This window comes from Penicillium coprophilum (assembly GCF_028826855.1).
Source record: "Penicillium coprophilum strain IBT 35676 chromosome Unknown utg000004l_segment0_segment0, whole genome shotgun sequence".
NCBI lineage: Eukaryota > Fungi > Ascomycota > Eurotiomycetes > Eurotiales > Aspergillaceae > Penicillium > Penicillium coprophilum.
Window position 1 is genome coordinate 7032117 of NW_026622723.1, and position 21988 is coordinate 7054104.

The 21988-nt window shown below is 49.7% G+C and overlaps 8 protein-coding genes across 8 annotated transcripts; 5 read left to right on the plus strand and 3 right to left on the minus strand.

Moving 5' to 3' along the window:
- Positions 1-414: 414 nt before the first annotated feature.
- On the minus strand, positions 415-1495 carry N7500_007071 (uncharacterized protein; the record flags this gene model as incomplete). The annotated part of the gene is made up of 7 exons (XM_056678215.1): positions 415-838; positions 922-931; positions 989-1017; positions 1066-1088; positions 1153-1232; positions 1395-1426; positions 1485-1495. The coding sequence occupies 7 exons, from the start codon at positions 1493-1495 to the stop codon at positions 415-417; spliced, it is 609 nt and encodes a 202-aa protein (XP_056533215.1).
- A 1416-nt stretch (positions 1496-2911) lies between these two features.
- yop1 (putative membrane biogenesis protein (Yop1)) lies at positions 2912-3932 on the plus strand (the record flags this gene model as incomplete). Its single annotated transcript, XM_056678216.1, has 6 exons — positions 2912-2965; positions 3152-3358; positions 3430-3438; positions 3580-3643; positions 3696-3753; positions 3809-3932. 6 exons carry the CDS (start codon positions 2912-2914, stop codon positions 3930-3932), a joined length of 516 nt encoding a protein of 171 aa, XP_056533216.1.
- Positions 3933-4809: 877 nt separating this feature from the next.
- N7500_007073 (uncharacterized protein) lies at positions 4810-5616 on the minus strand (the record flags this gene model as incomplete). Its single annotated transcript, XM_056678217.1, has 1 exon — positions 4810-5616. The coding sequence occupies one exon, from the start codon at positions 5614-5616 to the stop codon at positions 4810-4812; it is 807 nt and encodes a 268-aa protein (XP_056533217.1).
- A 626-nt stretch (positions 5617-6242) lies between these two features.
- N7500_007074 (autophagy-related protein 101) lies at positions 6243-6979 on the minus strand (the record flags this gene model as incomplete). Its single annotated transcript, XM_056678218.1, has 3 exons — positions 6243-6430; positions 6479-6832; positions 6892-6979. The coding sequence occupies 3 exons, from the start codon at positions 6977-6979 to the stop codon at positions 6243-6245; spliced, it is 630 nt and encodes a 209-aa protein (XP_056533218.1).
- A 661-nt stretch (positions 6980-7640) lies between these two features.
- N7500_007075 (peroxisomal biogenesis factor 3) lies at positions 7641-9495 on the plus strand (the record flags this gene model as incomplete). The annotated part of the gene is made up of 3 exons (XM_056678219.1): positions 7641-7798; positions 7916-8244; positions 8309-9495. The coding sequence occupies 3 exons, from the start codon at positions 7641-7643 to the stop codon at positions 9493-9495; spliced, it is 1674 nt and encodes a 557-aa protein (XP_056533219.1).
- Positions 9496-12161: 2666 nt separating this feature from the next.
- Positions 12162-13247, plus strand: N7500_007076 (uncharacterized protein; the record flags this gene model as incomplete). Its single annotated transcript, XM_056678220.1, has 1 exon — positions 12162-13247. One exon carries the CDS (start codon positions 12162-12164, stop codon positions 13245-13247), a length of 1086 nt encoding a protein of 361 aa, XP_056533220.1.
- A 1091-nt stretch (positions 13248-14338) lies between these two features.
- Positions 14339-16395, plus strand: N7500_007077 (putative chromatin assembly factor 1 subunit A; the record flags this gene model as incomplete). Its single annotated transcript, XM_056678221.1, has 3 exons — positions 14339-14592; positions 14637-15063; positions 15121-16395. The coding sequence occupies 3 exons, from the start codon at positions 14339-14341 to the stop codon at positions 16393-16395; spliced, it is 1956 nt and encodes a 651-aa protein (XP_056533221.1).
- Positions 16396-17201: 806 nt separating this feature from the next.
- N7500_007078 (uncharacterized protein) lies at positions 17202-21845 on the plus strand (the record flags this gene model as incomplete). Its single annotated transcript, XM_056678222.1, has 3 exons — positions 17202-18446; positions 18508-18617; positions 18674-21845. 3 exons carry the CDS (start codon positions 17202-17204, stop codon positions 21843-21845), a joined length of 4527 nt encoding a protein of 1508 aa, XP_056533222.1.
- Positions 21846-21988: the final 143 nt, after the last annotated feature.

Consider the following 21988-nt stretch of genomic DNA (forward strand, 5'->3'; position numbering starts at 1 on the left):
GGGCTCAACCGCATGCCCAACACTGAAGGGATCTAGCGCAAACCTATCAACCGAACGATAATCGCAACAGGACCAAAAGAAAGGAAAGCACTTTTTCTCCATCTCGCGAAAGTAAAACTTTCAAAGTCCAGATCAACCAAACCTCAAATATGTCAAATATGGCAAATATAAAAAAGGATGACACCAATGGTGTACAGCCCAAAAGAAAAGATACAAATCAGTAGCAGCGAAGCATAGTTCTATAGGGATAAGAGGCGTAGGCATATCGGCAACATATATAGAAAGAAAATCAGTCATAAATGACATGTCAAGATGCATAGAAGCGTCGGCGGGGCATAGGTCGCAGAAGGGTCGTATCGCATGAAAATGAAACAAGACAAGGGCCAGTCAGAGAAGGGGTCCTCGAACTGAGAATCAAAGGATGATACACGGTCCGCGGCGATGTTTCGGCCGGCGATTATCTCTCTTGCGGTCATGGCGATTCGGGCCCTCGCGCTTGCGGTTGGGATCGCTGTTGCTGCTTGAACCCTCGGAGTCTTTGCGGATGATCTGGCGGCACAGATCGACGAAAACTTCGTTGACATTTGCGCGGCGGCGAGCAGACGTCTCGTAGTATGGGGCATTGCCCCATTTCTGGGATAGAGCGAAGGCACGGGCGCGTGGTACGGCGCGGTCTTCTTCCAGATCGGATTTGTTGCCCACGATCACGATTGGGATGTTTTCGTCATCTTTGATCCGGATGATTTGTTCGCGGAGCTCGGAGAGTTCGTTTAGGGAGGACGTGCTGGTGATAGAGAAGACAAGGAGGAAGCCTTGACCTTGCTTCATATAGAGCTCTCTGTAGAGAGCGTTGTTAGTACAGTGTACTTTTCTCGAACTCGTTCCGCGGCATTGATCACGGTATGAATTGCCTAGACTCACCTCATTGCAGCTTGTGTTTATTAGCTTAGATTTCACGGGTTTACGTGCTGGTTTGGGGGAGACTTACTGAACTGTTCTGTTCCTGCGGTGTCAAGGCTTCAAATTTTTAGCATCATGCCATACCCAAACCACTGAGTTACTCACATCTCCAATATGCATTGTCGACCCTGTCAAGAGTGGTTAACGGCTGAGCAATTTCTAGCATATCGTACCATATCGTGAGCAACTTACGTCTACCTCAATCTGTTTTCGGTATGAATCCTCGATCGTGGGGTCGTAGCTTTCGATCCAAACGTTTTGAACGAATTGGGCTGGATGGTGATTGTTGATTAGCTTGAGGACTCGGGGCAGAATAGAACACAAGGAACGGACCTGTTAAACAACTTTTTCCAACACCTCCTGTTATCGCGTCGCAGGGGAATGCCTGCGGTCAGCCCTGTGACCCATGGAAATATCTCAGGAGAGGTTCCTACCAGCACCCAGAACAACAATGTGGTATTCGCGTCTAACCACCGAACAAATTAGAATTGGATGGGAGTAATAAGGAGTATTCATAAACTCACTGTGGCCGCATTGAGAAAAGTGTGTATGGATAGTATTTAGTCGGGAATGGGAAATCGAAATAGCTCTCGAGAACTCAAGGATGGGGCTGTGGATCGTCCCACGTGGTATAGATGACGATCTCGAGTAGAATTGATAGTAAATTGGCCCCTAAGGCACGTTAAATGAAACTGTAGCTCCCGAGGTCCCTGGATGGAAGAGCTTAGAAGGGTACGCGGAGGATGCGGTTACATGGCCCGCCTTTTCGTGCACGGGATATGGAGATTCGAGGATCCACTGAAGAGTATCAACCCATATAAAGTAATGTGAAGATATTAAAACGTTGAAATTTTTGAAGGGGAGAAGGTCTGATAACGGGAGTTAGCCTAATTGTCAGGGCTTGGTTCCTGAACTCTCTGTCTTTTTAGCCCTTCGACCCAATCACATCATATTCCGAGATTGTCTTTGGCGGTCAGGCACTGTAAGTATTTGGCTTCTCGGCTTTGATTTCTTTTTTTTTACCCGGGGACCTTTTTCTGGTTTTTAATCTGTTCGGTACCTTTTCCTGCTAGGAACACGGGTCACGTGACTATCACGGGGTACGGGACACTGAAACACAATTCCGAGGCCACTTGGTATTTGAGGATACTTAACTGTGTTTTTTCCCTTTCTGTTGTCATATTGATACGTCATGGGCGTGGAAGAGATAATTGATGCCATATGCATTCCATAATTGGCCAACGTTCATGGGACCTCGGGAGAAGGATGCATCACAAAGACCCGAACCAACTGCTGCAGGGGAGGCCCACAAAAGGAACTCTCCCCGGTTTCATGGAAGCAAACAAAAAAAATCGAAACATCAAAAGGCTGGGCACAATCTACATATTTACATGGCAGGTGAACCGGTCTCGACGATTTTGGAAAGCCGCGTACGTCATGTGTAGGATATATCACTGTCTGCCTCGGGAGATTTTCAAGGCTGTGGAGAGTAAAGCGGACTGACTGGGTGACTCTCCAATACATTCAACTTGAGATATTCCATGTGAGATCACTGTTTCAGAGTACATTTTCAGGGCTAGTGATTCTGCAGCTTCAAATTCGCCTACATTTTAAGATGTGTTTGCCTTAGCCCCTCAGTTAGGCACTCCAGCAGATATTTTTAGAGATACAAGAGACCATATCTGCATCATCTCTGGGGCTAGATCTTCTGATGCAGAGTCACTGATAGATACCCTCATATATCAACCAATAACAATGTACGGAGTACTTGGTGCAGCTTCACATGGCACCTACAACGGATACGTCATGTATATCACGTGATACACACAAGCTAGCCTCTGGCTTCTTGCCGCCAGCTCAACCGGTTGCATTCTCATCATCCCTCGCTCCATTGTCATCCAAATAGTTCTTTGACTTGTTTTCCCACAAACGATACCCTTTAGAAGCAAAAATGGCCTCTTTCCAGGAGCGTGCCCAGCACTCTATCTCTCAGCTCGACAAGGAGGTACGTTTCCAGCCATTGTGTGTTTCGCTGGTGCCTCAGGTCTCGCCCTCGCCTGGTGGCTGCGATGCACCTAAGCGCCAGCGATCACAGCAGGAGTGACTGCAATAGCATTCTTGGATATTCAACTGGGCATTTCACTATGCTACCCATCGCTGGGATTTTGAGCTGACATCCGTCATTTTGTAGCTATCCAAGTACCCTGTCCTTGCCAACCTTGAGCGTCAGACCAATGTCCCCAAGGTCTATGCCATCCTCGGCCTTGTCGGAGTCTACTTCTTCCTAGTATTCTTCAACATTGCTGGCGAGTTCCTCGTCAACTTTGCCGGTTTCTTGGTCCCCGGCTACTACTCCCTTCAGGCGCTTTTCACCTCAACCACCAAGGATGATACTCAGGTAAGATTTTTTTTGTGGAAACATCCCATTCCTTGCGCAAATTGCTGACCACTCTTTCGTAATCATTACAGTGGCTCACGGTATGTTCACATAATTCTACCACCTCGTTGTCGCAATCGTGCGGAAGTATGAAATCACCGCCGACTCGGGGTCATCACACAATCCACGTGACATATTTTCCGCTTGCACACGACCAGTGATTCTAACATATGACTTGACAGTACTGGGTTGTCTTCGCTTTCCTGACTGTCATTGAGAGCGCCATCAACGCCGCATACTGGTTCCGTATGCGCCCACATGATGCCAAAAGTCCTACTATCTTGCTAACCGATCGCAGCCTTCTACTACATCTTCAAGTTCGTTCTGATCATGTGGATGGCCCTTCCCCAGACTGGGTATGTCACTCCCTATCTTCTGACCAAGTCGAGACATAGCTGATCTTTTCTACAGCGGTGCCCAAATTGTCTTCCACTCCTTCCTCCAGCCCGTGCTTGGCCGTTTCTTCTCCTCCAGCGGTACCTCCTCCAACCTCCGCGCCCAGGCCGAGGCTGCGAGCAAGCCCCACTCCACCTAAAGGGGTTTAGTCTCACCCCTCTACCGAGAATCGCATTGACAATAAAGCTCCGCGGAACCTGCTTGAGCGCAGGTCGCGGATCCGATTCTCTGGGCTCGGCAGGGCATTAAGCACGAAGTGATGTGTTCGACTCAAAAGCTTCGTTGCTATGATTAAATAGGAGCGATGCAATAACTGGAACATGAAATAGAGAGGGCCCGAGAAATGTTGCGACGGGCCCGGGGTTGGATATTCGTTGAATATGAGAACGTTTTAGCTTGGTTTTTGCCATTTTGTAACTCGACTGAATTAGTTTCGTTCGTACATTGTGAATGTGGATGCAGTTATTTCCAGATGTTCGATATCTACGTCATCTCCATATATATTTTTCGCGGTATCGCGCCATGCCGTGCGCCATTGAGTGGCGTATCAACGGACGCCACACGAGCCAACACGCTTGGACTAAGCTTTAGCTTCAGGATTATACCAGGGCGGCTTGCTAACCATGTCGGCTGTTCACTCTATAGATTTAAATTTGCACCTTCTCCTGGAACCACGCAGCAGATTTTATCTTATATGCAATACATGTCATATCAAGGGCATCATCTGGGCACTATATGACTGCATCCCCTCCCTGTAAGTACTTCCTCTGATATTGTTCACACATAGTAACGATCCGACAAATACGACAGCCCTACCCAATTGCAACTTGCAACACGAGAAGTTCGTCTGGCGGCAAACCAAACATCATTTAGCGTCTCTCCCTTTAGAAGCAACTGTGACATGAACTCAATCAAGCCCAGGACCTCGGCATGATTGACAACACGGTCAACCTCCCGGCCCGAATTAGTATCATAGACCCCATCATACATGGTACACTGATGACGCCTAACCAGTACTAACAAAGATGACCCCCGCCGCCCCTGCTCGACGAAGATTCCAGCACTTCTTGTAAACCTCGAAACTCTTGATCAAGTGACCTAAAATCATCGCACTTGCGAGCCGTATCAAAATCAATCAAAATAGCTTTCGAGTCGCGAATCAGAAAATTGAACCGATTCACATCACCATGCTTAATCCCTAAAGCATGTAACCGAGTGAGAGTCCCCTGACAAATAGCAAGGTCCTGAGGCCCAGCATGCCGTGCATTGGTGATACGCTCCATCAAAAGACCAATAACACGGCCATCTTCAGTGACATGTCCCAAGAACCGGGGACCGATATCATGACCCTCAATCAACTGGTAGGCAGCAGTTTCCCCCTCCAAGTATCCGATTTCCCAATCAAATCGAGCAAACTTGACGACGACAGGTTCTTCAAATCGGGAACATTTGACTTCGTAAATGCCCGTTCGAAGTCTCCTGCTCTCTCCAAGATCCAAATAATCAACAAAGGTGTTGTGCCACGTATTCCCAACTCCAAGAAACGAGGTCCGAGTGGCGCGTGCAAAGTATGGCTTGCCAGTTTCTGGGTGTTTGGTCACTAGTCCATCGTTCCAATCGCCTGGAGGAATATCGGGGAGAATCGAGGCTAGAGATGGACCGAAGCACATATCACCCGTGCTCCAAATGCCTTGAGCAATTGTGATATACCTGACTGACCCGTTGATCAGAAGTCGGAAATAGCTTTCACTGTCATCGTCGGCTTCTGCTTGGAGCAACGTGATGTTTGTTTGGGTTTGCATTGGGGTGTCGGCACACTGCATGGAGGGGCAGTTGTATTTGCGGCTAAATATTGGATGTTGAGGAATATATAGAATTTTATTGGCCCAGTGATATTATTTTGCTTATGACATGCAGGCTTCCATGCAGGACGGAGCTTCCGTCGAATATGTTTTCAGAAATACTTCAAGATAAATCTCATGATACGCTGGTTGAAGAGACGTTGTACACCGATATCACACACTGTCAGTCTATGATGCTTCGTTAGGATTCAGTGGATAGCCTGGGGCAGGGTATTCGTAATGATATTTGTGATTGCGTATAACAAAGATTCATATGTACTTACGCCGCTTGTAAAAAGGACCAGCCCAGCCCTCTCATGAATCCAGAAAAAAAAAATAAAAAAACACCTAAACACTGAACTCCAAACAGCCATCGTTTGAAAGGCCAAGCATAGCACCAAAAAATTTCGTAGGCTCATAGTAATGGCCTTTTTTATAATACCTGACAAAGTTCGTAAATCATATCGGGGTCAATCGCCCGCCGCCATGTTCCACAGAGGGACACAGAAGCAACGTGTCCAGTTGGTTGAACAATCATAGGAATGGAAACGTATCAGACTTGAGGATTCTGAGGTGTATCGTCCAAGCCCTTAGTCAAATCGCATAGTTCAATAGAGACCGATGCGATTTCCCCAGCCGTCAGCACGAGGGTTGACGACAATTCGATAGGGGAACGGGTTGGAATCGCTAGTGGTGATGGGCGGGATATGGTCCTTGTCTCGATTGACAACGCTCAAGATTTTTAAAGCTGCTTTTTGCAACATATTACCCATTGCCTTGCGCACTTTGGCTCGTTCTGTGCCTAAATTAGCGCTGGATAAGGGGACCCGTAGATTGTACCTACCGGATTCAGTACGCGGTGTCGCGATTGTCACATCAAGTGTCCAAATCTCCCAGCACACCTCTTCCTCGCCTTTCCCTGTCAGTCCACCAAACCAGTGGCCCGAACGACGGCGTTTCTTTTCGTAGAACTCGACTGCGATCCGGCCTCGCACACCCCCGCCCCCACCGACAATTTGACCGTCCTGCCCGCCGGCTGCAGAGGACAGGTGTTGCCGGACCAGAGCTGATATGCGCGATTCAATTAGCGTCTCTAGATCTGCATCATTTATAGCGGGGAGTGTGAAGTCGAGCACGTCAAAGGTAACCGGTCGGATCGAGGGGAAGTAACGATGGAAGAATATGAGGTTCAGGACACCTGGCAGAAATCATTAGTATTGAGAATATGCGCTATGATATTCTCAGCTCAGGACTGACCCTTCAGTACATCTCGCACATGGATGGTATCGGCGAAGATCTCCAGGAAGTACTCCGGAGGGGTTTTGCGGGGCTCCATCCCCGCCATGACGCAGCTCGCAACCAAGCGGGTTTGGGTATGAGTACAATCTCAAACGGTTCTTGCGGAATAGAAAGTATTATCGTAGATACAGAATGGAGGGACAGTCCGTAAGCAAGTTCTTCGCATAGAGGGGTGCTAAAGTGGAGTGATGACTCCCTGATATGGCAAGGGGGGCGGGCCTGTATCGGCATCCGAATGAAGCTTATCGCTTATCATCGAACTGGGGGTAAACCAGTTTGAATGAGAACAGATATGTTGAAGAGATACGGAGTGTCCGGAGTATGCGGAATACAAAAATCAAAGACAAAAATGACAGTCTTGGAAGGAGACAACGATCAGCCGGTTAGTTGCGGGATAGCCACGCAGAATCCGGGGCAAAGCTCTAGTGGGACACAATAATTATTGGACGATTTAGAGGGATCAGAAACTATACAAATTTTGAGAGCATGTAGTTACATATGTAGGCGTTCTGGGTACTGGAAGCCTCTGTGGTGCTTTATAGGTTAGATTCACCGCATGAGGGTGAGCTCTAGCCGAGGCCTGAAACTGGCGATCAGCGCCCGAAGCCTGTCTTCCCCATCTACTGAACCATCCATCTCCTGGATCTATCATGATTTGAATTTAAATGTCATCTTGAAATCTTCCCAGAGAAGCACCAAACGTAATTATGATCGGTGCGACGAGGCGCTGGTTCCAGCGCAATCGCAAAGGTCTTGCAATCGGGGCTGGGGTGATAGGAGCTGGCTACTTGGCCGGACAATATGTGCTATCCAAGATCTCCGAGGCACGGGAACGCATGAGTAGCGATCGGATTGCTCGCGAAAAGTCTGTTTTCCTTGTTTATGATGATTCCTAACCATTTCGCTGGCAATCACGCGAGTTTGTTACGCGTGCAACCCGAGCAAGATACCCCGAACCGGAATCACTGACCCGTGGCAATAGTCTACGCCGACGATTCGAACAAAACCAGACCGATTGCACATATACTGTCCTTGCTTTATTGCCGACCGCCGCCGAGAATATTATTGATGCTCTTCCAGTTGAGGAATTGACCAAGGAGCTGCAACAGAAGCGAGCAGAGAGATTGGCGCGACTAAATGCAGGTGAGGCAACTGGGTCCGATCTGAGCTCGGTATCTCCAAGTCTCTCCAGTTTCCAGAGCGAGGGATACGTGCACGCAAGCCAGGTCGGGGACTCTTCCCTGAATTCGGATGGACAACCTCGGCCCAAACGGAACAAGACGCAGCTGTGGAATGAAGTCAAGATTTCCTGTGAGTCTTTATTTTGGCAGTTTTCATCATAAATTCACCTCTGTCGGAAACTGACACTCTTTAGCTGTTACTCGGTCTTTTACCATGGTCTACACTCTCTCCTTGCTCACCGTCTTCACTCACATCCAACTAAACTTGCTCGGTCGTCGGAACTACCTGTCCAGCGTGATCTCTCTTGCTACACCACCTGCCAACGCCTCGACAATCAGCCTTGAAGACCACGATGATGAACTCACTCAAACATTAGGTGATGACTTCGAGACCAACCGACGTTACCTGGCCTTCAGTTGGTGGCTCCTTCACCGCGGATGGAAAGACCTGATGGGGAGAGTGCAAACTGCCGTAGAGGAGGTATTTGGACCTTTGAATCCACGTGAAGATATCAGTCTGGCCAAACTCTCTGAGTTGACCTTACAAATCCGAAAGAAGGTGGAAGGCAGCACCGAGGAAGAGCGACGATCTCAGAAATGGCTTTCTTGCTTGCTTCCCCCGGCAGAGGAAGAGGAACATGTCTTACGCGAGTCGGGCGTGGAAGGCGTAGCTGACCCGACCTCTTCCCAGACCGCGTCAAAGCTACGACACCTCCTGGATGAGACAGCGGATTTGATCGACTCTCCTTCTTTCTCCCTCGTTCTCACACTTCTTAACAACGAGGGATTCTCAACGCTCATTGATCAAAGATGTGCTGCCGACGCCTTCAAGGCACCCACCTCTGCGCCAGAGACTGCCCCGCAGTCTTTCGATTCAATCGCCACTGTTGTACCCCTGGCTGCCAACTCCGAGCGCAAGACCAAGCTTGCCAATCTCCTGGCTGTCATGACTCGCCAGGCACACGTGATTGGCAATGGTGCCCACCCACCAAATGAGTATCTGACCGCCATGGACCAGAACGTGCGTGAGCTCGAAGCCTTCTCTGCCGTGGTTTATAGTTCGAACTTTGACCTGGAGCTTCTCGGTGCCAAGAACAACGTAGTACCGACCAAGGAGACGGATCTAGTCGATAGCGAAACTGCTTCATCGTCTTTCTCCCAGGTGATAGTTGAGAAGGAAGTTGAATCTGATATAAAGGAGGAAGAGGATATCATTGAGCCACAGCCACGCAGCGTCGTGCCCGAGGGACCAGCCTTGACTGAGCCTGAGCCTGAGCCTTTGGCGGACTCGGCGTTCGAAGAGGCTTGGGGCAAGGCCACGGATGAGGGCAACGCCTCTTCAACAGAAGAGACTCAGCCAACACAGCAAGGCAATGAATAGATCTTTAACCTTGCTAGCGATTGGTCGGATTCTCTCTATACTCTTACACCCTTGATTTTAGCACATCGCTCTGGATCTGGTCTCCATCCCACATACATTACCTTTGTGATAGAATTGAGCTATGCAATGATATATGCCAAATCAATTACCTATTTCTGGCCTTTCATATATCTTCCTCTTGTCTTTTGGGCTCTCTATCTTCGTATAACAAATTGGGTATAATCGAGCGGGTCACGAATGCGCTACGGCTTAGCGAGGTGGACGCTTTTATACAGACCAATGTAGACTAGGGTGAGTGGAGCGGCGGGGACCTTACGCTCGGACGCATATAAGGATGATACGACCTTGCCATGTGAGGTTGTAACTGCAAATAAAAACCTTGCAAAACCAAGATATGAACTGGACATATCCGCTAATATCCACTTGTCTCAGGCTATAAGTTGTGACATGCAGATGTACGGAGTATATTTGCTGTCTATAAAATAGTCCATACTAGCGTCTGTCACAACTCGTTTTTATTCCCACAATAAATTTCCTTCGGATTGTGCCTTCTGAAATGTATTAGATACAGGTGTTTCCCTTTGTGAGAGATCTTGTATAAAGTTGGATACGCTGAAACATCTTGACGTCACGACTTCAGGTATCCTACATTCAGCTTCCAAGGTTCCGAGATCCACCAATGAGCTAATATAGCCCACTTGTGTGGCGCAGCTGCTTTTGCAATTGAAATTTTTATCGTATTGAACTATGTATACAACCTAATTATTTTAGCAGTTGAGCCGTTTTTAACCCGGTATCTGATTCACTTAGTCGAGGACAACTCCGGGAGAATCAAAACCAGTGACTAAAGAGTACAGAGTATTCCATATACTGCATGAGGAATTTCCGTGTACTTCCGGCTATTTCAAAGCGAATTCCCTGTTAAAGAGTTCCTTTTCAGTGTTCCCTCGCGCAGGGAGCTATACCCCGCATTGTGCACAGATCAATGAAGGCCACTGATCAGCCCGCTGTCAGCCGTCCCAGCCCTGATCATATCGCAGATACTTGGGTCTGAGAGGCCTAGGAACATGCATGTATAAACTAGCACCTCTCGCAATAAGATACATTACCCTTATCTTCGGAGCTTACACGCAATTAAGTGTCTAGGCAAGTAGCTGAGCAATTTAGCCTACGCGGCAGTCCCCGCTCAGACGCCCCCTCTGCCTATCAAATAGGACTTGAAATAGATATTCCCTCAACCAAATAGGTCCAGCTGTGGTTACAAATATCTACATTGTACTAGACGCCTGGTGACGCAGGCCGGGGTTCCGTCGTCTTGACTCTGAATAATATGTGGAGTCGAGGCAGGTGCACTTCGTATCGGTATGTGAATCCAACGATATATACGACGCATTGGGCCATCTAGTTGGAGCCTATCTGCCCCAGCATGATGCACTTCTCGCACGAGTTATAACAACTTACCATTAAGTTGAAGTTCCTCAGATTATCGGGCAATAGCTGCCATATCATGCCTCAATTCGAGCCTAATCCGAAAGCCGTAAGAAATGAGCGCATATAATAAGGATGACGATATAACCGCAGACCCCGGCGCATACTTAGTAAAGACGAAGTAAAGACGTGGCACTATAAACAAGATTGGGTAGCGTCCCTGAGTGCATTATTGGGGTTACGGGCGGCTGGAAGGTGGAGCCGGTTAACTGGAGCCCCTTGGGTGGTATCTGTAAGTTGTATATGGCAGCCAGGACACTTTGGAGGTCCACGACTCGTATACCATTTTACCAGACTTTCGTAGGGCCGTTCATGCTCAGGTTAGGGGGAAAAAAACAAGAGTTCGCCAAGTACGGACATATCACTTTCAAGTATTCACGTGCTCAATAGGAGGCAAATTTGTAGCATAAGATATGTAGCATTGACAGAGCCAAAAGAAGAGACCATTTGAGATGAGAGCTGGAGAGAGACAACAATTTGAAACATTTCTGAACTCTGAAATGTCAGTATGTACCGTAAGTTTCCAGCCTCAGATGTGGCTGAGCGAAGTACTCCACCCGCTAAATTGTGTGGGAAAGTACATCCTCCGCCGTGTTCCGTATCGTCCAATCAATTCACTGAACCAAGGAACGGCCGGTCAAAGTCCTCAGGTTTCCCCCCGAAGTGTCCTGCCTCCCCTTAAGACTTGCCCATCCTGACTTCTCATCTCGACATTAATTGGCAGACTCAGGGCTGGTGCTTCCTTCTTTGTAGTCTCTCCTTTTCATTACAACCACCGAGGTCGCTTACCGATTGAGCTGCAGAACTTCGTGTGCGCGCTCCTACCCCGTCATCCTCGCCTCAAAACTACCCCGAGGATCAGCCCGAGCATCAACCCGAGAATCAGCCCATTGCACGTCCACAACGCCTTGGTATTGCGAAATATTTAAGGCCTCTCATCCTTCCGCTTAAGACCCCCCAAAGCGGATTGTGGCGGCTGCATACTGCAGTGGGCGCTGAGGCCGCATTATCTCCCTATCCGTCAGCCGCGCGCGCATCGGAAACGCCGCCTTCCAAGTCATCACTCATCAGGAGTCTACCTCCTGAAATAACTCCCGGCGCACTCACGAGCAAGCCGAACTCCTAGAAGGGCGGCCCCGCACGTTGTGATCTAAGGCCGGCGTACTATTCTATCCAACATGACTGACTTTCGAATGCCCCTCCACCAAGGACCTCCTGCTCGGAAGCCCCTCTCTGGTGCCCAGCATGGGTATGGTGGATATCAGTCCTACGATTCCTCACGGCCGCAACTTGCGCCCCATCTAGCGAGCCCCCAGACCACACATAGTCGGACTCGAACCACATCCTCCAACGTACTGCCCTACTCAGGCGGCTCTCAGCACTACTATGGTGCTCCTCCACCGCCTCCTATTCCCCAAACCACGACTCTTCCTCATTATCCTCCCTCTCGACGCATGTCTAGCACCACTACCTCGACTTCGTCCACCGGCAATCACCCGACGCCAAATGCGGGACATGGCGTTTCTGACATCCGGCGAACCGCATCGTCTCGCTCTGCCAATTCTCAGCTTGGATATGTGGCCCTCATGCGGCGGCAAAAGGCTACCGTGTGGTGTGATCGGGCACAACCCGAAGACGCTAGAATGCGCGAACAAGCCTTGCGGGACAAGAAAAGAGCGTACCTTGAAGTTCATGGCTCAGGCGCTGGCCGAGCAGGGACCTTGGGCAGTGGCAAGATCCGACATGGTCCTAAGGGAGCTGCTGAGTTCTCGCCTTCAAATCTAGTGGGCGCCAAGGTCCCCGTTCGATTGAGTGCAAACGAGATCGGCGATGGGGATGACGATGCTCTCAGCAGTGATGGTGGCGCAATTCACAGGCGGACTGGCAGCGGCCGCAGCTCTCTGGGGAGTGCGCACCGTTACCCAAGTGGATACTCTCGGACACAGGGAACAATGGGCAGTAACAGCACGCCCCCGAACGAGAAGACCGACCTTCCAGAAGTTTCCGAAAATACACCCGCGGAGATTCACGAAGAAGAAAAGAGTCGACTCTCATCTCTCCAAAAAGATGATTTCGTGACAACACACAGCAGTGAGCAAGAAGACATCGTTGGTGACATGAAGGCTCCGAACGCCGCCATTTCGGCGGCCGAAAAAGCCCAGAAGGCAGCCGAGTTGCGACGACGAGGCAGTGTAGACGAGCGCACTACTTCAATGACAAACGTGCGACTCTTCGTCGCAAATCCCGACTCGGACAGCGACTGAGGTCCTTGTTCTCACGCAGCGCCTGGCAACCTTTGTATCCTCCTCCTCCTCCTCCTCCTCCTCCTCCTCCTCCTCCTCCTCCTCCTCCTCCTCCTCCTTCTTCTTCTTCTTCTTCTTCCCCCTCCTCCTCCTCCTCATATTCCGTCTTATTCTATCCTCTATGACTTCTGCGTGATTTCTTGAACCGGCTCATCAATTGCACTGCACATAATACCTATCACGTTGCAACTCCACACCTAGCCCCATTCGATTCGGCAAATCTTGACTGTTTAGACCAATGTGTCATCCTGCTTTGTCTATATCTTTGCACGTTTGCTGTCCGATTTACCACCCTTTTTATTTAAAGCGCCGCCTTTTGTTTTCTCCCAGCCCGCTATCTTGCTGTATATCCTCGATGGCACCGCTGGTCTCCATAGACTGGTTCTCTTGATTGTCTTCGTCCTTCTGCGGCTGCATACGAAGCCATCCCGGCGTTGGCTATCTGGTCTAGCTTCTCTTAATTTAGAGATAGTAATTTCAATCCCATAATTATTTCAATTCCTATTGCCTTTAGGATAGCTCCCATGGAAGGGTATATGGCTTTCTGTTCTAGTGTTGTTGCGTAGTGCAAGGGGATTCAATATTAGTACAATATCCAAATGACAAATGCCTTCGATGGCTAGAAGCATTGCGGGAAAAACATTATGATCATTTGATCTGAAAGTTCTAAGTCATGCCATAAATAAATTGCACAACAAAAGACCCCACGCAATAGTCGTGGTCGGGCACGCATAGTGGTTACATAATCACACACGTGCTTATCGCGACCGCGAAACGATTAACGCGTCCCAGTGTTGGCCCAACTGCCACTGCTCTACTCCGTACGTTCATTAAACAGCGACGTCAATACTCTGGGATTGAAGTCCAATTGTCCGATCTGAGTGACGTCTGTTGTGTGTTCCCCCAAGTCGCACTTTCCCTTGGTTGACACAACCTAAACTACTTATGAACTCAAGTCGCGATCTATCACACGACAGCCTGTCTCCATCGCCCCTTCCCTCGCCTACACCCTTATTCCAGATTACTGGCTCTTTCCAACCGCCCTGGGGCCAATGGTAGCCAGCACATCTCTCTCGCCGATGCAGTCGGCCACATCATTTCCCGCGTCGCCTTCATCCGGGCCCCGAAAACGCTCAATTCACGAGGTTGATGATGCTCACATACCCTCGCCAAATGCGAAGCGACCACTGACCGAGTTCGCCGGCGAAAACCAAGAAAATCACGATCCTTCTATTTCGCCCTCCCAGACTGACGACGTTATTTCCCCGCCAGTTGAAATCAAGCATACCCTTCCACCTCCCCCTCGGTCGAAATCGTGATGAGAAAGACACGTAAACAAGATGAAGATAGCGCTGGTGCCCCAGGATTAACTTCTACAGGCGCAAATGCTGCCTCTAGTCAAGAGCCCGATACTCCGGCCTCCAAGAAACGCAAGGTAGTCTCTGCTGGCACAGATTCCAAGCAACAAGAAAAAGAAGCCAAAGAGCGCCAAAAGGCCGAGGAGAAGGCGAGAAAGGAGGAAGAGAAGGTGAGGAAAGAGGAGGAAAAAGCTAAGAGAGAAGAAGAGAGGCGCCTGAAGGCAGAAGATAAAAAGAAGCGCGACGCTGAGCGCGACGAGGAGAAACGACATAGGGAAGAAGAAAAACGGAAGAAGGATGCTCAACGTGAAGAGGAACGCAAGCAGCGCGACGAAAAGAAGAAAGCCAAGGAAGATGAAAAGGCTGCCAAGGAAGAAGAAAAGCGTAAAAAGGACGAGGAGAAGGAGAAGAAGACTCGAGTAAGTGGTATCTATAATCGTTCTCACGGGAAAATGCCCATGGACTGACCGATCCAGTCACAACTGAAACTAAACTCCTTCTTTGCCAAACCACCGGCACCTTCTGCTTCATCAGGGCAGGTCATCACCGCTCCTTCGCCCAAGAAGCCGTCTACTACAGCCGAGCCCTCTCGCGAAACTCGTAGCGTGCAATCAGATTATGCGCGAGAGTTTCCTGCTTTCTTTTTACAATCCCATACCTCTGTGGCACCTCCTCATCGATTTGAGCGTGATCCTGAAGCCCTCAAGCACGTACGCGAGACGATCGATACATGTCTGCGCAACGAAACCCCCGCCCAAATACATCCATTCCGTCCATCGGAAGTCTTCCAGATAATCCCCTTCCATCGTGGGCATCAGCCAACGACTTCTGTCAGGGACATATTATTGCAGCTGCAAAGATCTGACGAAAACGATCCGACTCAGCCTATTGAGAGCCAGAGCATAAGGCCATCTCATAAACCAGAAGAACTTCTACGCAAGGTGACGATGAAATCTCTCAAGTTTGGCGAGGATATCCGCCCTCCCTATCAGGGAACCTATACCCGTTGTGTGTCCGAGTTATGCACGCGAAGACTTGCGCGAAATCCATTTTACCGAGGGCTGCCGGATACCGATTATGATTATGATTCCGAAGCGGAATGGGAGGAACCCGAAGAAGGTGAAGAGCTGGACTCTGAAGAAGAAGATGAGGGCAGTGACGAGGGCGAAGATGATCTCGAGGGATTCCTCGATGACGAAGACGATGCCCCTGCCGAAGGTAAACGGCGTCTCATTGTTGGCGACCTAGAGCCTGTCTCTACTGGAATTCAGTGGGCTTCCAATGGAGTCGAGCCTGAAATGGAGGTCTATCGGATGGAGACGATATCCGATGCGGTCAAGTATCCCATCGACCCCTTCTCGACTGCATATTGGGAGAAACCCAAGCCCGTGGATCAAGTACCTGCGAAAGCGCGACCTGTGACAGGCATAGATGGATTCCTTGTTCCCGCGGTCCCTGCAGCAGTGGCGGGTAGTGCTTTACCTCCTACATCGAAAGCGAAACGGCCATTCCCACCAGACCAACTCGCTGATTTCAAGGAAGCAGTTGAAGGTAGTGATCTTAGTAAGATTGGGCTAGTCGAGATTTTGAAGAAACGGTTGGTTCCCACGCTGTCTGCTATTGGCGCATATACTAATCTCGATGTATCTAGATTCCCCAAGGTATCCAAGGATACACTCAAAGCCACCCTTGATCAGGTTGCTGCTCGGGTCGGGCAAAAAGAAGTTGACAAGAAATGGGTTTGTCGGTGATACTATGGATTTCCCTACACGAGTACCTATGAACGGAGTTTTTGGGGGGTCTACCTACGCTTTTGTAATGCCATGACGAGCGGCTCACTAATCGTGATCACCCACTTGCTTTTTCCACAAATCTGGGGTATCCCGGGTTAGCATAAATTAACGATGTCCATAATATGGGCATGTGAGATTTGCCAGATATTCCGATCTTTAAGTGGCGAGATTTGATCAAATCATCTACGTAAGAATACATGTTCCCACGTCTCTAAGATCTGAGGGGGCGCATGGACACCTCATTCCTGCACTGCCAACGCATCGTTTTGTTGTACTTGGTACCTGTTACCTGCTTGACAAATAAGCCACTTAGAAGTCTTTTCGACCCTGTTTAGCCCTTTGGTCTGCAACTGTCCGTTTCGAGGATTCCATTTTGGTTTTCTATTCACTTTTTATAATCTTCTCTCCCCTCCTGAGTTTTTTTTTTTTCTTCCCTTTCTCTCTCCCCGCCTTTTCTTCCCACACCTCTCTGATCTTTGCTCAGAATGCGATAGGCATTGACTAGGGGGGGGTTTGCGACTGTCTGTCGCTAATGGCAAGATGATAGAACACCGTTTGCCTTTTTTCAGTACGTCATTATATCTCACTTTTCCACGTCTTTCATATGGGACAACGAGCTGTGTTGTATACCCTTTTGATCGATCTGACCAGCTCCAGCCGCGCAAATACCTGTTTTCCCCAAAGTTAATACACCATGTGACCTATCGCATCGGGCGCGAGATCCCGCATCTGTGCCTTTGCCTCCTTCACCTCCCGGATCGCCCATGTCCGCACTTGAACATCCGTTGAACGGGCCAGGTGAGTTAGGTGGCTCGGGCCGCGCCAGTCCCATGGTAGAGCCCACTTCCAATGGACACAATCCGCCTGCGACAGCTTCTATACCTATGCCACTGGAAGATGTTGCCCACATTTCATTCGAGGATTTGGCCACCCGATATCACCAGAGCCAGCGCAAACAAGCCCAAAGGAAACGACTGGAGAAACGGCTGCGCGCTACCAAAGTGTCAATTGGCGTCTCGGCGCGCATGATTCGTGTCGGACTGACTGCACAGCGAGGTCTTGTGGAAGCGTTCCGCCATGATGACAAGGCCAGTTTCGTCACTCTCTACCATACACTCCAAGACCTCCAGGAATCATGTTCTTCACCTGCTCCCAACGAGGGCCAGACAGACCCCGTGGATGGGGAGCCCTCTTTGGAAACTGACATTGGCCGTTTCCCGGATTTCCTTCACCAGCTGAGCCCTCAGTCCCGGACGGACTTTTTGGAGATTTTACGGCTGGTCCGCTCTGATCCCCAATTTTTAGTCGACCGGTTACAAAGCCTGTCTTCGTCCCAATTGGCTGCTTTCACTTCTCCTGCCACTGTTTTGGATACCAATGATCCCGCGTTCCCTTCTACCTCTCGGGCTCGTGCCCAGTCCTTCTTGAATAGGACCCAGACTCAGTCCGCTGCCTTCAAGGATCACGCATATGCCTTTGAGAGGACTGACCCACTATCTATACTTCTTTTTAACGTTTTTGCTGCTCCTTTGGATCCGGAAACGCCCGAGTCCCACTTGCGTATGGATGTGTGGTCGTCCGTCTGCGCTCAACTAATCTCCAACGGAAGTAGTAGATACTATCCTCTTATCGGCCAGATCCTCTCTTCCTGGACTACCGGCAGCACTTGGAAAGCCCGTCCCAAATTTGAACTCTACCTAATGGACATTTTACAAACCGGTGCTTTTCTCCTAGAGCCTATAGCCACACCACCCGGGCTGGATTTTGCCATGGATTCCCTCGACCCCATGCGAACGGATGTTGCAGAGGAATTCTTTGCTTCTGCGGTGGATGATCTGTTCCGCGTACTTGATGATCCGGATGGCGGCTTTCCTCGAGCCGTGCTACAGTTTGCAAAGGCCGTTTTGCGGAAACTGGATAATCCCGAGACCCGCAGTCGCTTCTTGGAGTTTTTGTTCCTCCAGTGGTTCTTTTCAAAGTTCCTTTATGGCGCATTGACGTATCCTGAGGTATATGAGCCTCTGGTTTTTGGCGAACAAGCGAAGCTGACTTAATCTGTTGCTGTGATAGACCCACGGACTTCTCTTAGACTTCCATATCAGAAAAGATGCCCGCGAGAAATTGTTGAACCAGGTTGGACACCGTGCCTATGCTCAAGTCTTTGCTGTTTTGCGTTCAATGTACGTCTTAGCTTGAACTCTCTACAGATTTCAACACTCACACTGATCTCTTTAAGGCATCATTTCTCAATTCCCCGTCCGAAAATTAAGGGCCGCGTCGAAAATATGCTCTCTCGGTTCCATAACACGATGCAACCGGAGGTATCGGTTGACCCTTCTGCTACTTCTTCGCAGGCACCGCTTCCTTATCGACGAAAGTCTCCTTCGACTTTCCTGATGATGTCTGCGTTAGACGTCCTCACACTCCTAGACGCTCTCTTTCAACAAACCCCCTCGTCTTTACAATCGTCGCCAGCCTCTGCAGGAGTTCAATCTTGGCCATCCAGTCCACCACCATCTGTCAATCTTCGGCCAGATTCACTTTTGGATTCTGGATTCACCCATTTCAAGCATAACACAAATCCAACACCTACATCCCAAAATGGTTCCATATTCCCAGTGGAAACCTCTGATATCCTAGCAACGGAAATTAGCCTGTCTGAAAAGGCTGCTCGCATCCGATTCGAGCTAACTGATTTAGATCATCCTAATGAGCGGTTGAGCTTAGAGCACCCCTCAGGCGAGCATTGGGCTATCTTCTCGGTTACAGCAGACGGATATGGCTTAACTTGGAGCCTTCTCCCAGATAGCAGACATGAAATATCCAATGGTCCTATAGTTGAAAGCGAAGATGACGCGCACTCCACAACCCTAGGGCTGGAGGAAAATCACGAAGCATTACAGACAGCGATCGTTCGACTTGTCAAGGAGAACCGCATTCAAGACACGGACAATTATGGGTTCATTTCACAGAATAGCACGCAAACAGCTGCCCCGTCCCTGAAGCAGCGGTTTAACGAAGCGATGTTCTGTTGCCATCATGACTCTGATTTTGTTGGTGCGCATTATTGGTGGAATGCTTCGCAGCAGCTCGGCCAACGAGGAACGCCTCATTCATCGAGGACCACGGATGATTCATGGATCTTGGGCCCGATGTATGAGAATTATAGCCGCTCGCTGATCCAATCACGAGCTGTCATTGAGCGTTGCGAGAGTGACTTTGTGTCTCTCGATCACAGTCTCCGGCGACTCCAAAATCAAGTAAAAGATATGACGGCCACATTTTGCAAGATCCGAGACAAGATGTGGTACATGAACGACGTCAAGAACTCTATCAGATACGAGGAGGCCAAACATGTGGCTATGGCTTTGAAAACGATGATCTACTCAGCCCGACTCTTCAGCCAGTTCCCTGAAGAGCAGCGTTCTCGTCACGGAGCAAAGTCTTTGGGTGGCTCCTTGTTCCAGAAACCTGAAGTACAAGTGATGAACATGATGAAGGCACCTAGTAGTCAGGGTGGGCCTAATAAGTTGTCTGACGAGCAAGTCGAGCTGACTCGGAAATGGCTGTCGCACAACGGAATCGACAATTTCTGTAAAGGTGAAGAAAGAATCCATCGATTCTGTTACGAGGTCCGAATGAGCATCAATAAACTAGTGGGTGAAACAATGACCGAGACACCGGTGCTATGGGCAAGTGAGCTTTTCCAGAGGGAACGCTCAAGATTTGAGGGTTACGGCTCTCGCACATTCCCAGGCATGTCGATGCCTAGTACTCCTCGGCCTTCAACAACTACAAGCGAGGACACCAATTCGGCCTCGAACTTTTACGGTGCCAATATGCCTATGCCTGATCCCATGTCTCGTCTTTCTCAAGATACCCCGTCATTGGGTCGTAAGCCTTCCATCCAAAGCATAATCTCCGACAAATGGAGGCATCACCGTGACTTGCCTTCAATTGACATGTCCTCTCTTGGAGGCTCACCTGGCCGTGCTGCTTCGATATCTACGGGTGACACCTACAGTACTTTCTGGTCTGGACCCCAGCGGCACCCTATGTATGCCACAAGCGCGTCGAGCGTGTACTCGCGACCACCGTCCATGTTTAGTGAGACGGCAACCCGCCAACCCCGTCGTGTCGAACGCAAGACGCAGGGGAAGACAGCATTTATGGATGACTTGAGACAAACACTGACGAGTCTGCTTTTGAGCGATTTGGGCTCTCCGGTGTGGAGTTGTGGTAGTGAAACCGACGCTTGGTTCACCAATGCCCTAGACCAGAAACGCATTCAGGTGGAGATGCGCCGACGGGCTGCTGTCCAGAAATTTTACGCCGATTATGAAGAGCGCTCCAAGCATTTAAGTCAACAACGTGGCTCATTGAAAGGTCGCCGGAGCAGGTCTCTGGGCAACCTGCGTGTATCTCAACTCAAAGCTCCTCGCGTGGAGGCCTCGTCGCAGCCATCACAAGCCTCTTCGGAATCGGACAAGCAGTCAGCCTTTTCGTACAAGGCGGTCTTCCACCGGCTGATCGAAGTATTCTCGCGTCATGGAAATCCACTTGTTAAGCTTAATGCATTGCGGGACTTGCGTTCGTTGGTGGTCGCATCCCTCATTTCGCCCCAAGATGCCAATTCCCCTACTCCTCCTGGCTCTTCCCTGAGAGAAGGGGACAAGACGCGCAGCAGTCCTCAACTCCATCGGGCCCCACGCCATAGTTTCTCAGAGGTGCGACCCAACAACCTACCACAGATGGGCCCAGTACTGCCTTCTTCTCCTCCCGATTCAGTCACATGTGGCTCCCAGCGGTCTGACTACTCCGCTCCATCGGAAGCACAAATTGTAGCAGCCTTGCGCGATCTTATTTTAGAAGTGAAGCCGAAGACTCTTTTCAGAGACTTGCAGTTTATCTCAGCGTTCGTCCCAGGAGATCAGCTAAACAAGACGGACCGCGGGACAGCATTCCTCCAGTTCGGTCTGGCTGCACTAAGCCTCAAAGAAGAGATCTGCCACAGCATGGTCGAGATCGCCGACCGAATCGTCTTCCAGGAGCTCTCCCGTCGTTATGCCCCCTTCGCCTCAGACTTCAAATCCCGCCCCGGCCATGCTATCCAAGATGCAGCAGGGATGTGGATCATCACTGCTAAAGAGGGCAACCCAGTTGCACAGCGCGAACTTGCAATCCTTTATCTGACTCACCCAGAACTTCTCCCACGCGTGACACTCCCTCTGACCCTCCCGCGGGATACCTTCAAGGCGGAGATGATGTACCGTCGTGATAAAGACTCAAAATCGGACCCGCAGAGTATGTGCTTGGCGCTGCACTGGATGCAGCTATCAGCCAGTGGTGGCGATACTCTTGCTCGGAATCGACTTCGTGAGCGTGAGGAGTTTGACTCCATTGCATGAGAGACTTCTTGGCCTTTCTGCTTTTCTGGTCTCGCTGAGTTTTCTTTTTCTTCATTCATTCTTTTCCTCGCTGGCTCGATCTTTTTTCTCTACTTTGTTCTTTTGTTTCTTTCTCCCATACTTTGCCTTGCTCTTGTCTATTT